The 17,277-nt window shown below is 41.7% G+C and overlaps 1 protein-coding gene across 5 annotated transcripts in view; it reads left to right on the top strand.

Moving 5' to 3' along the window:
- Nucleotides 1–17,277, top strand: part of RASAL2 (RAS protein activator like 2) — a 364,958-nt gene that overhangs the window by 173,385 nt on the left and 174,296 nt on the right. For all 5 annotated transcript variants that reach the window (XM_074389525.1, XM_003925336.4, XM_074389524.1 and 2 more), the window contains exon 2: nucleotides 6,020–6,147. In XM_074389525.1, coding sequence (XP_074245626.1) covers nucleotides 6,020–6,147 — 128 coding nt within the window. The remainder of the gene's footprint in view (nucleotides 1–6,019; nucleotides 6,148–17,277) is intronic.

The raw sequence follows: 17,277 nt of genomic DNA, 5'->3' as shown, positions 1-17,277 counted from the left end.
TTACTTAGGTATGCTACCGGTTGGGCATGGGCTCCCAAGTCTGGGTGAGAACCCCAGTGCCACTTCTGACTTTTCCATAACATATAGGGAGAAGTTGTTCCCTATAGGAAGGCTTAGAGCTAGAGCCTGCAGTAGTGCCTGCTTTCGGATCTGAAAGGCTGCCTCAGCTATAGGGTCCCATTGTGTTAGATGGCTGTCAGGCTTTTGGATTTCCTTAATCAGAGTGTATAGGGGTTTGGCTGTTTCACCGTATCTGGGAATCCACAATCAGCAGAAACCAGTTATTCCTAAGAATCCCTGCAACTATTTTAAGCTCTTTGGATGGGGTAAGGCCAGTATGGGTTGGAGACATTCTCCATCAAGGACCCAAATGCCCTTAGACAAGACAAGCCCTAGGTATTTTACCTCTTGCCTACAAAGTTGGGCTTTTTATTTGGAAACCTTATATCCACAAGTGGCTAGAAAGTTTAGGAGGTCCTAGGTGGCCTGCTGACGCTGTGTTTCTGAGTTAGCAGTTAAAAGTAAGTCATCTATGTATAGAGAACCAGGATACCTGTTTGTAAAAATGACTAAGGTCCAGAGCTAAAGCCTGGCCAAACAGGTGGGGGCTATCTCAAAAGCCCTAGGGTAACACTGTCCAGGTGAGCTGAGAATTCTGGTCCAAAGATCTTCAAAGGTGAACAGAAACTGGGAGTCAGGATGTAATGGAACACAGAAAGAGGCATCCTTAAAAGTCCAGGACTGTAAGCCATTGTGCCTCTGCTGGTATTTGAGAGAGCGGGGTATATGGTTTGTGTACAGCTGAGTATAAAGGGAATACAGCTGATTAATAAGCCTGAGATCTTGCACTAGCCTCCATTGTCCATTAGGTTTTTGTACTCCTAAAATTGGAGTATTACAAGGGCTATTATAAGACTTTACTAGATCCTGAGCTTTTAAGTTCCTTACAGTATCCCCTTTTTGGCTTCTGGTCTTAAGGGATACTGTCTTTGGTAAGGAAAAGAGATGGGATCCTTTAGCCTTATTTGAATTGGGCTTGCATTCTCTGCTCACCCATTGTTCCTCTATTGCCCAAACCTCAGGATTATTTCCTTCTTTAAATAATGGGCAGCAGAGAGGGATTTCCTCCCTGACAATGTTCATATAGCTAATGGTTCCTGCTCTGGCTAGCAGGTCCCACCCTAGTAAGGGAGTGGGACTTTCTGGCATGATGGGGAAGGCATGGGAAAATAGTATATCTCCCAAGTTACAGCTTAGGGGCTGGGAGAAATGTCAGGAGACTGCTTGTCCTAGGACTCCTTGGACAGTTACAGACTTGGAGGACAACCATCCAAGACAGGAAAGCAAAACTGAGAAGGCTGTACCAGTGTCCAGGAGGAGATCAACCTCCTGGCCCTCTATGGTTAGCTTTACCTGGGGCTTGGTGAGGACGATGGCTTGTGCTGGCGCTTGCTCTGGGCACCCTCAGTCCTGCCGTTGGTTCATCTGGTTAGCTAACTCAGGCCCTGGTAACCTTCTTCCCCTGGTGTGCCTTGCAATGATCCCCTTTGCACAGTGGGCAAGGACGAGGAGGTGGTCCATTCCTCTGAGGACAATTTCTCTTAAAGTGTCCTGGTAGGCCGCAGTGGTAGCAAGCTCTGCCAGACTGGTGGCTAACCCAAGCCTTTCTCTCTTCTGAGTCCCTTGGGTCTGCTTGCCTGAAGGCCATGACTAGGGCGGCGGCTTTTCTGTGGTCCCTCCTGTTCCTTTTAGCCTGTTCTTCCTGGTCTCTATTATAGAATGCCAATGCTGCTAGATTTAGTAATGATTCTAGATTCTGTTCTGGCCTCAGGGCCAGCTTCTTCTTTAAAGATCTTGAGTTAAATTGGTCCCAGTTTTTAGGATACACTTTAAGGGTGATTTTACCTTGGTAAGGGTAGCACCTATCTGAAATCAAACACAGGGGTGCCTGCATCCCTGGTTATTCCTTGCAATTGCTAGCCCTGGGGAATTCCCCAGTTATAGCACCTTGTAGTTTCCTTGTGCCCTAGATGCTGGATTATCTTCTGGGCCCCCCATGTGCTGGGTTTAATCATGCTCACTGGTGTTGTGGGCATACCCTCACTGTCTAATGTCCTTATTGGCCACCATAAGGACATAGGGACTGCCAGGATTAGTGGCCCTGTACCGGAGCATCCTTGAAGAACTAGGCCAGTGAGGCTTGGACAATGGGTGCCAGTATTCCCTAGCAAGAGTTCAACTAACATAGGCCTGATTATAAAGCTGCCCTAGGGGGATAAACTTTTTGATAGGGGCCTCTAAGCACAACAGTCTTGAAGGTAATGGATGACCACAAGGCCAAAGCCTCTAGACCAATGCCCTTGGGACCTGGGCCTCCTCCCCCACCCCACCTTCCATTCTAGGAATATGCCCTAGGGTTGTGGGGCCTGTAATTAACTATTTGAGCCTTGGACTAGGTCTGACTATGGTATTCTAGATGGAGAAGTTCTGCTGTATGGAGAGCCAATCCTAGGCAAGACAAAATGTGTATTATTAGATTCTGGCACCACTTAATTGGATTGGGAAATTGCAGGTGACAAAAAACAAAAATGTCTCATAGCCTCACATACCCACTGATAGACTCTGGCTCTGTTAGGACGTAACCTAGCACTGCAGACTAAGGGAACTGGCCCTGTGCATTTATACAGCAGGAGGACCTCATAGGCATAAGCCTGAGGGCACTGGACTGCCACCCCAAGAGCAGCATGTGTAGGAAATATCTTAGAGGAAAGAGCCAGGAAGAAGTTTGCCTTACAGAAATTTGGCCCCAGGAGGTTGGGGTCTGAGGGGCTGGGTATGGCTTGCACAGGCAGCTGCTCCTGCTGCCTGGTCCAGCCACTGCTGCACCTCCTGCTTTCTGCAGGCGGCGTCTGCCACTGCAGCAGGTCTTTACCTCCTTAACAAATTTAAAAGAAGTAAATAGGACAGATCAGCAAGCAAAAGGGGTCCAATGACACCACTTTGAAGTCCGAAGGATGTACTGCTGGCTGGCTCACCAAAGATGTAACTGGGGTAGGGCTATGTACTCAGCTCCCTCCCCGTTCCAATTTGGAGGTCCTTGGCATCTCTTACCCCATGAATGGAGAAAGGGGCCCTGGAGGTGCGGTGAGCTTACCATTCAAATAAATACCATGGACCCAAAGAGTTTAGCAGAGAGCAATTTATTAGGCAGAGAGACAGAAAGAGAGCGAGGGAGAGCTCCCATGCTACCCTGGGAGGGGACCCAAGGAAGGAATCCGTGGGAGCAGCAGGATTTTAACCCAGGAATTATTCCCACCCCATTCATGTTCTTGTCCAATGAGAGGAGTTATTTCAAGCTTCCGTTGGAGTGATTGATCTTTGACTTCTATACCAGATTGGCTACTTGGTCCCTAACAGAGCCACCTCCTCCCAGAGCTTTCGGCTGGTTTTTTGAACAAAGAAACTTACTTGGATTTCTCTACCTAGCCCATGCATGGGAAAGTCAGACAAAGAACTTGACATTTGAAACTCCTCGGGTTCCCAGGTGGAGGCAAAACCACACCCCTTGTGGCCCCGGGAAGATAACACAGTCCCTCAGTAGGTGCATCCCTTTCTGTTGAAGTCATCTTGGTATTTGACTCTAAAAATAGGACTACATGTGGTAAAAATGTAACCCATATTTTTGTCCAAATCATGTGAAAAAAATCAGTTTTGACATAGCTTTTTAGTATGGGCAAGAATATCCTATATGTGTACAAAAGGATTCAAAATTTCATTAAAGCTTTTTTGTGATAATTTTGAGATTTCGAAGTCAAAAGAAAACTTTGGAAGAACTGAAGATGCAGTTCTAACATAAAATAATTTAAGATGCTTAGACTACAAGGGGAGGGTTGAGGGTAGGGGAGTGAAGGTTGGTGTGGAATGGAGATGCTACAGATGTAGCATATAATGCTGTGCTCAGTGCGGAGGAGATAGAAAATAAGGGGAGAAAAGACAAAACAGTGAACTTCTAAGAATTAATAACATGTCTAACCAAGCCCTAATACCACTGTTGGTTCTTAACCTTGAATTATTTTGGGGAAGAGTTGATAAACTCCTCAACATGTAGAGCAGTTAAGTTTCGATAGCCCCAGATAGGACAGGAAGTTGAGCCAGAAGAAACAATGAAGATAATACTGAATACATGAAGGGATGTATAAAGAGAGACCTGCAGTAGTTCTACAAAGAGAGACATACAGCAACTGATTTGTTGTTAACTTCCTTTCTTTTTTTTTGAGTCTCACTGAGCTGCTGAGGTTGACATGCAGTGATGTGATCTCAGCTCACTGCAACCACCATCTCTCGGGTTCAGGCGATTCTCCCATCTCAGCCTCTCAAGTAGCTGGGATTACAGACAGCCGCTGTCATGCCTGGCTAAGTTTTGTATTTTAATAGAGATGGGGTTTCACCATGTTGGCCTGGCTGGTCTTGAACTCCTGACCTCAAGTGATCTGCCTGCCTTGGCCTCCCAGAGTACTAGGACTGCAGGCATGAGCCACCACACCCAACCTGTTGCTAACTTTCAACAGAACTCTGGCTATAATTATGCATATTTGGTTATTTATAGTATAAGACACCTAGGAAATGATTCGGCTTTCCTTGAAGTCAAGCCAATGCCACTAATATATCTATCATCCTGTAACAAAAGACAAAAATTTTGCAGAAAACAATGATAATGAAAAATACTCATATAATAGATATAATGTGCTTTTTTTTTTTTTTTTTTTTTGAGACGGAGTTTCGCTCTTGTTACCCAGGCTGGAGTGCAATGGCGCGGTCTCGGCTCACCGCAACCTCCGCCTCCTGGGCTCAGGCAATTCTCCTGCCTCAGCCTCCTGAGTAGCTGGGATTACAGGCACGCACCACCATGCCCAGCTAACTTTTTGTATTTTTAGTAGAGACGGGGTTTCACCTTGTTGACCAGGATGGTCTCGATCTCTCGACCTCGTGATCCACCCGCCTCGGCCTCCCAAAGTGCTGGGATTACAGGCTTGAGCCACCGCGCCCGGCCAATGTGCTTTTTTATGATTTACGGCTTCCCTGCCTTCATGGATGTTGGATTTCTAATCTTTCCAATTTTGAGTTTTTCCTCTAGCATAATAAGTAGTAGTAATGCATTTTAAGTAGTCTCTATAAAATATTCCCGAGAAGAATTAGTTCTTCATGCCTGAAGAACTTTTAATATATTGAACTGCCATAAAAGCCTTATTTAATGGATCTAATGTGTACTTACACATTAAAATATGCACCCAGTTCCAACAGCCGAAATGAGTAAACATTTTATAATAAAAAAATTTTTAAATGACAAAGATGTTAGTATCCACTTGGTATTTTATAAGGAAATGAAACAGTTGGGAATTGTTGAGACATTTTGCTTTAATATTGGGTACCTCCACCTTTAAGTAGCATCATGGTCATGTATTTAGATCTTTCCTTAAGAAAATCATTTTCTGTTTTTAAGATCTTGCTGGCCTCTAATGGTAATGTGCTGTTGTTGTTTAAACATTTTCAGTTCTTATGAGTGTAAAGCCATTTGGAAGGCCTAGTCTGCCAAAAACTTTACTCTCAGTGTTCTGGGTTAACAGTGTTCTCAAAGTGCACATGTAACATCATCTTTCTCCTAAAGACTAGGGAAGCTGTCTGAGTCACTCCAACTCTGTATTTTGAATGATACAAGTTAAGCTCTGAAGCAACCTCCCATTATTATAGTGTATGTACAGTGGTAATTACTGTACAAACTTTGCACTAACAATTCTTCCCAGAGTGTTTCAGCCCTCTTCTCTAGAGATTGTAGGGCTATTTTTTCCTTATTCTGTTTATAACAGTTTTTATTTTCTTAAGAGGAAGTTTTAAATTTACCACTGAGATTCATGTTTAGGCTCACCTCTTTATTTGATTTTGAAGAATTTTACATTTGAAGTACCGATTTACTAAGCAAGACAATGATTTGTCGCTTTTGTTTTTCCCTTTTGTCATGCAGATGTGAAAGGGCCACCCACCCATCGTCTGTCTTGTGGTCAGTCACCCTACACAGAGACAACAACATGGGAGCGGAAGTATTGCATCCTCACAGACAGCCAGTTGGTATTGCTCAACAAGGAGAAGGAGGTGAGATGGATATTATTCAGGAAAGTTACTTTCCTCTTCTGAGTAAATTCCTGAGACTACCTAGTTTTTGTTTCCATTTTGATGTTATGTTATAAAAATAAAGGCTTGATTAATGATATATATAAGTCTAAGAGGCTGCTAATGTTGTAAAGATATGTTATTTTCATGAAGGAGTGGGTTTCCACAAGATAGGGCTGGATTTTCTCTAAGAAACAGTGAAAGAGATGTTGAGTTAAACTGAGGAGTTTGGAATGGGAAGGGGTTGGATTGTATAGGCCTGGCCCTGAAAATGGTCTAAAAGGGGCCATTGGAAATTATATCATTCTACTTCATAGCGAAAACAAATGCCATTAATTGGATTAATTGAAAGAGGTTTAATGAGGGGACTATTTGCAGATGTGTGGGCAGCATAAAGGACCTATCAGAGTGAGGAAGCACCTACAAGCTAGCAATCGCAGAAAGCAGTTATCACCCTAGGCTTCCAGAGCAAGAGAAGAAAGCAACGTTTCTGGAACCTAGAGAACTGTAGTTACATGAGAGAGCTGCTTGACAGTTGCTGTGGTTATGCATAAAAGAACACAGCCTCTCCCAAACAAAAATGGCCAGCAGGGAGGAAGTAAGACAGAATAAACACCCCACATTTTTTCTTCTGCACTTCTGATTTCTTGCCAGTGTCACCTATTGGCCAACTCTAACTCGAAGGCAGAAAAACATTGCTTTTTGGTGTATTCTGTAGAGGTCAGCTTCCTAAAACATATAACAAGGTCAAGAAGGACAAAGATTAGAAAATATCTGGCAAGGTAGATAGAATGTAACCAGGACAGACATCCAGTTCTAGATGTACTTTCTATTCTTCTAAATTAAAAAACTCTTAAACTTACCACATGTTCTTACTATTTTATTCCTTGAACTGTTACAGTTTATAAATCCTTCCACATCTAGCTCATTTATTTGCTTATTGGTGATTAATCAGATAATTGATATTCTGATTTGGTATGATAAAACTACTCCATAAAAGCATCACAGTTCCCAATTTCTATCATATAAGAAGTGAATATAATCTTTTTTTTTTTTTTTGAGATGGAATCTCACTCTGTCACCCAGGCTGGAGTGCAATGGCACAATCTTGGCTCACTGCAACTTCCGCCTCCTAGGTTCAAGCGATTCTCATGCCTCAGCCACCTGAGTAGCTGGGATTACAGGCACGTGGCATCATGCCCAGCTAATTTTTGTATTTTTAGTGGAGACGAGGTTTCACCATTGATCAGGCTGTTCTCAAACTCCTGACCTCATGATCCGCCTGCTTTGGCCTCCCAAAGTGCTAGGATTACAGGCATGAGCCACTGCACCCGGCCAAGTAAATATAATCTTGACAAAGAAGAGGAATAATGAGAGGGAAGGAGAAGATCTCATTCAATGAAGGAGAAAGGTTAATTGCCAAAACCATGTAAGTAACTAGAAAGATGTAGGTAGAATATTTATTCAGTAAGTCACCTTCCAGAGGTGAGTTCAAAAGAAGCGAAGAACAGGAAGCACATTTCTTAACCCTCATCTGTGGACCCCTACCTCCCCTTTCTCTTCTCTTGCTCCTTCTTCCTTCCCTGTCCCTTCTCTTATCCATCAGCATTTTTTAAGGATAATGCCAATAAAACAATGTCAGTTTCTTGTATTTTAATAGGCATTGCTTACTTTCAAGAGCCTTGTTAATATGCCTCTATGAAGAACTTGCTTACTCTTTTTCTCTAGCCATTGAAAATATCTTTTATATTTGTTATCATCTCCTTACCCATAACCCTTTTCCAGTATTTAAATATGCTTAAATTTAATTTTATTAAAATAACTGAAAAAGGTCAGACTTTTCTAGAACAAGTTGTATATGTTGCTATGTTCATGTTAAGTAGATACATAATAAAAATTGGTAAAGTGAACATTAATATAGAACATTTCTATTTATTCAAACTATTCAAAATATTTATTTTTACCTATGTACTGTCAGCAGTCTTTTCTCAGAGCTATTAATCAGGAGTAATATAGGTCAGGCACGGTGGCTCATGCCTGTAATTACTTTGGGAGGCCGAGACGGGCAGGTCACTAGGTCAGGATATCAAGACTGTCCTGGCCAACATGGTGAAACCCTGTCTCTACTAAAATACAAAAAATTAGCTGGGCGTGGTGTGCGAGCCTGCAGTTCCAGCTACTCGCATGCTGAGACAGGGGAATCGCTTGAATCCAGGAGGCGGAGGTTGCAGTGAGCCAGGATTGCGCCACTGCACTCCAGCTTGGTGACAGAGCAAGACTCTATCTCAAAAAAAAACAAAATAAAAAGGAATAATATAAACAGATCATTTGCCATCTTTTTGCCCTTACCTACATTTTATTCAGTTTACTACTGTAACAGATGAAATAGCTTTAAGAATAGACAGCAGAAAGTTAAGAAGCATGCCTTTTCCAGAACCAAGGTACAGTTCCTCAGTTATAATCAATTGAGTAACCTGCACTTGGGCCACCTTTTGTCTGTTAAAATAACTGTCCATGATAAATAATTTTCTAAAACACTATCTTTTGTACTATCCATTTTTATGCCAGTCTTCATGAGTAACCCTAAACACCTGGGGAACCCTCATTCCCTATGCTGCATGTACTCTCCCTATGGCTCTGTGTATTCTCTTTTCCAACACCATCTTCCACTTGTCCTTCCCCAGGACCTCCTGTAACCCTTTGACTGTGTCCACTGCAATTCCAAGTTCATCATCAGCAAAACCAGCTGCTTCTTCTACCTCTTGTCTGTAGGGGTCCCTTAATTTCTTAATCTTACAAGAACCAAGATCTTCCCTGAGGATACTGTCTTCCCTGAAGTTTTGTCAGTGGATGGCTGTTTTTCTCCTACAGCTCTCGTGCCATAATGTCTAGGATATCTAGGACAGGTGTCTTCCTCTTTCAGGGCTGCTGTCTGTTCTCCCTTGTTTTCCCTAAAATGTCCAAACTCTGAATCTCACATTGTAGTCACTTTTTTTTTTTTTTTTTTTTGAGACAGAGTCTCACTCTTGTTGCTCAGGCTGGAGTGCAATGGTGCAATCTTGGCTCACTGCAACCTCCACCTCCTGAGTTCAAGTGATTCTCCTGCCTCAACCTCCCAAGTAGCTGGGATTACAGAGGCCTGCCACCACGCCCAGCTAATTTTTTGTATTTGTAGTAGAGACAGGGTTTCACAATGTTGGCCAGGCTGGTCTCAAATGTGATCCACCCACCTCTGCTTTCTAAAGTGCTAGGATTGCAGGCGTGAGCCACCACACCCGGCCTGTAGTCATCTTTTAACCTTCCTCCTCATTTTTTGTTGATTCTATCCCGTGGGTCATTATCTCTAAGAATACTCCAGTTTTAATTTTTTTATGATTCTAATATCCATAGAGATACTTCTCTTTTGTAACACACTGGCTCTCAATTCCCTGAACGCCTTTAAGGATCCTACCTTATTGCTACAACTTCTTCTTCGTATTTACGATTGTGTGCATATTACTGTTTGACTAATACCTTCTATCTTTCTAGCTCATTTCTTATTTCAATGATCCTTTAACCTTCTGGGACCTATTACCCATTGATCCTGTCACATTTTCTGCCTTTTATAAATCCTCTCTCTCCTCTTCATCCAGTCTGAGTTCCATGGTCATTCTCATCACTCCTTTGCATACTATTTCCTTGCCCTTCTCTTGCTTCATCGTACATACTTGACAAAGTAATAGCTCAAGTGAATCTTCCTCTTTATCTCATCCTTGTGGCTTAATGTATCTAGAGAAAATTACACACACCATGCTGACTGGTGTTAAACAATTGGCTAGAAACCTCATGTGAGCCCATAATGCTGCTTGGCAATCACAAAACATTTTCCCGCTTCAGTTACTGTCCCACTCTTCTGGACTAGTGCTTCACATTCTGTATGTGGTAAAGTACCAGTTTTCCCTCCACGCACCTTGTCATGGTCAATAAAATACAATAAAGTGGATTGTTAAGAAAAAAATGAAAATTAAAAAAAAAAAACATAAAAATACAATCCCACTTCTGGATATCTACCCAGAGGAAAATAAGTCATTATATAAAAAGGATACTTGCACACACGTTTACAGCAGCACAGTAGTACTTGCAAAAATATGGAACCAGCCCAAATGCCCATCAATCAAGAGGTGGATAAAGAAAATATAGTGTATGTATGTACTGTGGAATACTACTCAGCCATAAAAAGAAATGAAATAGGCTGGGCGCGGTGGCTCACGCCTGTAATCCCAGCACTTTGGGAGGCCGAGGCGGGTGGATCACGAGGTCAAGAGATCGAGACCATCCTGGTCAACATGGTGAAACCCCGTCTCTACTAAAAATACAAAAAATTAGCTGGGCATGGTGGCACATGCCTGTAATCCCAGCTACTCAGGAGGCCGAGGCAGGAGAATTGCCTGAACCCAGGAGGCAGAGGTTGTGGTGAGCCGAGATCGCGCCATTGCACTCCAGCCTGGGTAACAAGAGCCAAACTCCGTCTCAAAAAAAAAAAAAAAGAAAAAAAAGGAATAATGGTATTTGAAGCAAACTGGATGAAACTGGAGACCATTATTCTAAGTGAAGTAACTTAGAAATGGAGTATGTTCTCACTCATAAGTGGGAGCTGAGCTGAGGATGTCAAGGAGTAAGAATGATACAACGGACTTTTGGGACTCATGGGAAAGGGTGGGAGGGAGGTAAGGGATAAAAGACTACACATTGGGTACAGTGTACACCGCTTAGGTGATGGGTGCATCAAAATCTCAGAAATCACCACTAAAAAACTTATCTGTGTAACCAGGCACCACCTGTTCCCTCAAAAACCTATTGAAATAAGTAATAATTAAAAATTTTAAAAATATATTAAGACCACATTTTTATTGGGCTTAACAGACATTAAATCACAATTCAGTAAGTATGTTCAGCATAATCATAACATAGGAAAAGAAGGAATAGAATGACAAAAATTATATATTTTCGTGGAAAGTAGGCTGTACAAACCCACTGAGCACACCAAGTGTGCTACTTCTCAGTTTCTATACTATTTAGTTTATTGTGGACTAGTCACAATTTGCAGAACAATACGGGAGCTTGAACTACACTTTGAGTTGCACAATCCAGAATGATTTATAAGATGATGTTTTTCATACCTTCTCCTATCTCCTCACACTGCCGGTCTCTTCTTTATTGTTCCCAATTAGAGCTGATTGCTTTGCTTATTACTTCACTGAGAAACTGAAAAATTCACAAGAGAATTTCTGCATACTCCATTATTGTATCTGCCTAACAGCAACTATTGCCTTCTATCCTGATATTTCTTTTTTTTTTTTTTTTTGAGATGGAGTTTTGCTCTTGTCGTCCAGGCAATGGTGCCATCTCAGCTCACTGCAGCCTCCACCTCCTGGGTTCAAGGAACTCTCCTGCCTCAGCCTCTTGAATAACTGGGATTACAGGCAGCCGCCACCAAGCCCAGCTAATTTTTTTGTATTTTTAGTAGAGATGGGATTTCATCATGTTGGCCAGGCTGGTCTCAAACTCCTGACCTCAGGTGATCCGCCTGCCTCGGCCTCCCAAAGTGCTGGATGGGTTACAGGCATGAGCCACCGTGTCCGGACATTTTACTTTTTTAACTGTGGTTGAACTGTCTGTCCACTATGGTCAGCCTTTCTGCTTGTGTTCATTCCATTATTTCTAGCCTGTTCAAGGATATATCACTAGCAATTCTCCCCTACTTTTTTGCTCTTTACCATATCATTCCCATCAGCATGCTATTTTTTTCCTCTCTCTTTTTTTTAAGCAGAATTTTGCTGTCGCTCAGGCTGGAGTGCAATGGCGTGATCTTGGCTCACTGCAACCTCCACCTCCTGTATTCAAGCAATTCTTTTGCCTCAGCCTCCCGAGTAGCTGGGGTTACACCGCACCTGGCTCTTTTTCTAATCTGAAAAAAAAAAAAAAATACTGTATTAACCTCACTAGTACCTCCAGACACCACCTCTTTCTCTTCTCTCCTTTATAGCAAAAATTCTCAAAACATTTATGCTCATTGTCTTTAATTCCTGTTCTCTCTTAAATCTATTCCAGTCAGACTCTTGCCCACATCACTGCCAGAATTGTGTTTGCTCACTAGTGACCTTCACATTGCTAAATTCAGTAGTCAGTTCTCAGTTCTCATCCTTTTTTTTTTATTTTATCTTTTTTTTTTTTTTTTTTTTTGAGACAGAGTCTTGCTCTGTCACCCAGGCTGGAGTGCAGTGGCACAATCTTGGCTCACTGTAACCTCCACCTCTCTGGTTCAAGCAATTCTCTGCCTCAGCCTTGTGAGTAGCTGGGATTACAGGCACCTGCCACCACGCCTGGCTAATTTTTGTATTTTTAGTAGAGACCATATTGGCCAGGCTGGTCTTGAACTCCTCACCTTGTGATCCACCCACCTCGGCCTCCCAAAGTGCTGGGATTACAGGCATGAGCCACTGTGCCCAGCCTCAGTTCTCATCTTAATTTTCTAATGGTATTTAATGCAGTTGATTGTGCATTTCTTCTCCTAAAATAACTTTTCTTGGCTTCCATGACACTGTGCTCTTTTTGTATTTTTCTGCCTCTCTGAAATTCCTTTTGAGTCATCTTTACAGATTTCTTTTGTTTTCTCCAAATCTTAACATGGAAGGTACCACAGAGTTCAGTCCTGGGACTACTTATTTAGGGATCTCATCCAGTCTTGAGGCTCTAAACCTGTCCTCTAACGCTGATGATTCCTAATTTTATATCTTAAAACTCCACATCACTGTTTCTGTCTTAAAGAGATGGAGTCTCACTATGTTACCCAAGCTGATCTCTTAACTCTTGGGCTCAAGTGATCCTCCCACCTCAGCCTCCCAAAGTGCTGGGATTACAGGCACGAGCCACTGTACCAGGCCATCTTTCTTCTCTAGACACATATATCCATCTGTGCATTACACATCTCTACTTGGCTATGTAAGTCATTTCCAGCGTGCCCCACACTTCAGCCCTAATCTTCACTTCATAACTTACCAGAGATTATCCTATCTCCTTTAATAGCAACTCCATCCTTCCAAATTTCAAAACCCAAAACTCCCCAACTTGCTACTTTCCAGACACACTGGCTTTGTCACTATTTCATGAGAACAATCAAGCGTGTTCCTCCCTAAGGCCTTAGTCTTGGCTTTTTCTTCTGCATGGAATATTCTTCCCTCTTATATTTCATGGCTCACTTTCTCACCTCCTTTATCACTTTGCTTACACACCACGTACTTAGTAAGGCCAACCCTGACTAACCTATTTTAAATTGCTGCTTCTCCCCACATCACTTTCCGAAACTTCTGATCTAATTACCAGGCTCTAATATTTTTTTCTGCAGCATTTGCCAGCTGCTAAAATGCTGTATAATTTATTTATTATGCTCACTGTCTCTCCTTCTGGAATATAAGCTTTGGAGCAAATATTTTGTCTGTTTTGTCCTAGGATGTACCCACCAGTGCTTAGAACAGTTCCAGAAACATAGGAAACTGTCAGTAAATATTTGTTGAATGAGTGTTGCGAGAGCCAAATGATAAACTTTTATTTCTGAATGTCCATTTCCTTAATATAAGTTGAAGAGAAGAGATCTTCTGTCTTTTCTTTCTATGATATATCTACCCAGAACATACAACTTAATTCTTTATTTTTCTAAAACTAATAAAAAGAGGAGAAAAATAATTGATGAGGTGCTTTTCTGCAGTTGAATACATGATTCCACCTCTAATTACTGAGCACCTATCATTATGTTTAGTATTGCGGTCACAAATATGCAGTTTTGTTGAGACACACTGAGGTAAAATAAAGTTAAAACCATTTGGAATTAGATAGAGGTGGTAATTGTACAACATTGTGAACATACTAAATGCCACCAAATTATTCACTTTAAAACTAAATTTTATGTAATACAAAGTTTGCCTCAATAAGTTTATTTTTTAGCTGTGATATAACCGTAAGAGAAAGATTAACTGAGGTGTGGCCTAGGATGGAGTAGAAAATGCCAAAAAAAGTGTTTTAAAGAGAAATTTATGCTTGGGCATAAATATATCCATATATATATAAGGATACAAAGTCAAGATAACATATATGTCTTTGGTAAATTGCAAAATATTCAGAATTAACATAGTTTGCAAGAGGAAAAGTGATAGCTAACAAGAACTAGATAATGAAGAATCTTAAAGGCTATGATGAGGAATTTGGATTTTATTCTGGAAATGATCTGGACCAGGGACAGGGTATTTAGCAAGGTAATGACATCATCGGATTTGCTTCTTAGAGAAGTAACTGTTGATTACATGGAAAATGGATGAAAGGGGTTAGAAGCAAATAGATGAGTTAGAAGATTATTGCAGTAGACCAGGTGAGGAACAATGAAGGGATAAATTTACAAAACAGTTTACAAAAACAGTTTAATGCCCTCAGGTGTATATGTTCTGCCATTATAAAGTTGGGAAAATTAAATCTCTAGGAAAAAAATATGTGAAGCCATTGATTTACTTGCTACTTGAATAAGTTTAACTTTCTATTAATTTTATGACATGAAAAGATTATAAATCCATTTCTTGTGTAAGGACCAGAAGATGCTGTCACCCTTCTACTTTTCACCCACACTTAAGAATTATAAAGAATGAAGTCCTTGCCTACACCTGTGTCCTGAATGGTTTTCCCTAGATTTTCTTCTAAGGTTTTTATGGTATTAGGTCTTACGTTTAAGTCTTTAATCCATCTGGAGTTAATTTTGGTGTAAGGTGTCAGGAAGGGGTCCTGTTTCTGCTTTCTGCACATGGCTAGCCAGTTTTCCCAACACCATTTATTAAACAGGGAGTCCTTTCCCCATTGCTTGTTTTTGTCAGGTTTGTCAAAGATCAGATGGTTGTGGGTATGTTGTATTTCCTCTGAGGCCTCTGTTCTGTTCCATTGGTCTATATCTCTGTTTTGGTACCAGTACCATGCTGTTTTGATTACTGTAGCCTTGTAGTATAGTTTGAAGTCCGGTAGTGTGATGCCTCCTGCTTTGTTCTTTTTGCTTAGAATTGACTTGGCTATGCGGGCTCTCTTCTGGTTCCATATGAAGTTTAAGGTGTTTTTTTCCAGTTCTGTGAAGAAGGTCATTGGTAGCTTGATGGGAATAGCATTGAATCTGTAAATTACTTTGGGCAGTATGGCCATTTTCACGATGTTGATTCTTCCTAACCAAAAGCAATGGCAACAAAAGCCAATATAGACAAATGGGACCTAATCAAACTCCACAGCTTCTGCACGGCAAAAGAAACAGTCAGTAGAGTGAATCGGCAACCAACAGAATGGGAAAAAATTTTTGCAGTCTACCCATCTGACAAGGGGCTGATATCCAGAATTTACAAAGAACTAAAGCAGATCTACAAGAAAAAAACAAACAAGCCCATTCAAAAATGGGCGAAGGATATGAACAGATACTTTACAAAAGAAGACATACAGGAGGCCAACAAACGTATGAAAAAATGCTCATCATCACTGGTCATCAGAGAAATGCAAATCAAAACCACATTGAGATACCATCTCACACCAGTTACAATGGCGATCATTAAAAAATCGGGAAACAACAGATGCTGGAGAGGATGTGGAGAAATAGGAACACTTTTACACTGTTGGTGGGAATGTAAATTAATTCAACCATTGTGGAAGACAGTGTGGCGATTCCTCAAGGACCTAAAAATAGAAATCCCATTTGACCCAGCAATCCCATTACTGGGTATATATCCAAAGGATTATAAATCATTCTACTACAAGGACACGTGCACACGAATGTTCATTGCAGCACTGTTTACAATAGCAAAGACCTGGAACCAACCCAAATGCCCAACGATGATAGACTGGATAGGGAAAATGTGGTACATATACACCATGGAATATTATGCAGCCATCAAAAACGATGAGTTCACGTCCTTTGTAGGGACATGGATGAACCTGGAAACCATCATTTTCAGCAAACTGACACAAGAGCAGAAAATCAAACACCATATATTCTCGCTCATAGGCGGGTGTTGAACAATGAGAACACATGGACACAGGGAGGGGAGCACTACACACTGGGGTCCGTTGGGGGGAAATGGGGGAGGGGCGGGGGGTGGGGAGGTGGGAAGAGATAGCATGGGGAGAAATGACAGATACAGGTGAGGGGACGGAAGGCAGCAAAGCACACTGCCATGTGTGTACCTATGCAACAATCTTGCATGTTCATCACATGTACCCCAAAACCTAAAATGCAATAAAAATAAATAAATAAATAAATAAATAAATAAAAAAGAATTATAAAGAATGTGGCGCCGAGCGCGGTGGCTCAAGCCTGTATTCCCAGCACTTTGGGAGGCTGAGGCGGGTGGATCATGAGGTCAGGAGATCGAGACCATCCTGCTCAACATGGTGAAACCCCGTCTCTACTAAAAATACAAAAAATTAGCTGGGCTTGGTGGCACGTGCCTGTAATCCCAGCTACTCAGGAGGCTGAGGCAGGAGAATTGCCTGAACCCAGGAGGCAGAGGTTGCGGTGAGCCAGGATCGCGCCATTGCACTCCAGGCTGGGTAACAAGAGCGAAACTCCGTCTCAAAAAAAAAAAAAAAAAGAATATGGCGCTGGTGTGGTGGCTCACTCCTGTAATCCTGAAACTTTGTGAGTCTGAGGCAAGTGGATCACGAGATCAGGAGTTCAAGACCAGTCTGGCCAACATGGTGAAACCCCATCTCTACTAAAAATACAAAAATTAGCTGGGCATGGTGGCAGGCTCCTGTAATCCCAGCTACTCGGGAGGCTGAGGTAGAAGAATGGTTTGAACCTGGGAGGCAGAGGTTTTAGTGAGCCAAGATCCCACCATTGCACTCCAGCCTGGGCAACAGGGTGAGACTCTATCTCAAAAAAAAAAAAAAAAAAAAAAAGTAACTCTTATCCTCAGAATTTGGCAATGAATAACTTAGAACTTCTTGAAATGAGTTAAGGAATTTCCTGCTAAAATTCTCTAAAAAGGTGGTTTTAAACATTAATCAGGTCATCATGAGGGTGTTTATTGTTGTATTAAAAAGATGAATTACAAGGAT

Source organism: Saimiri boliviensis, chromosome 19 (assembly GCF_048565385.1).
Source record: "Saimiri boliviensis isolate mSaiBol1 chromosome 19, mSaiBol1.pri, whole genome shotgun sequence".
NCBI classification, from domain to species: domain Eukaryota; kingdom Metazoa; phylum Chordata; class Mammalia; order Primates; family Cebidae; genus Saimiri; species Saimiri boliviensis.
Note: the sequence above shows the minus strand (reverse complement) of the source record. Positions and strands in the feature narration are given on the sequence as shown.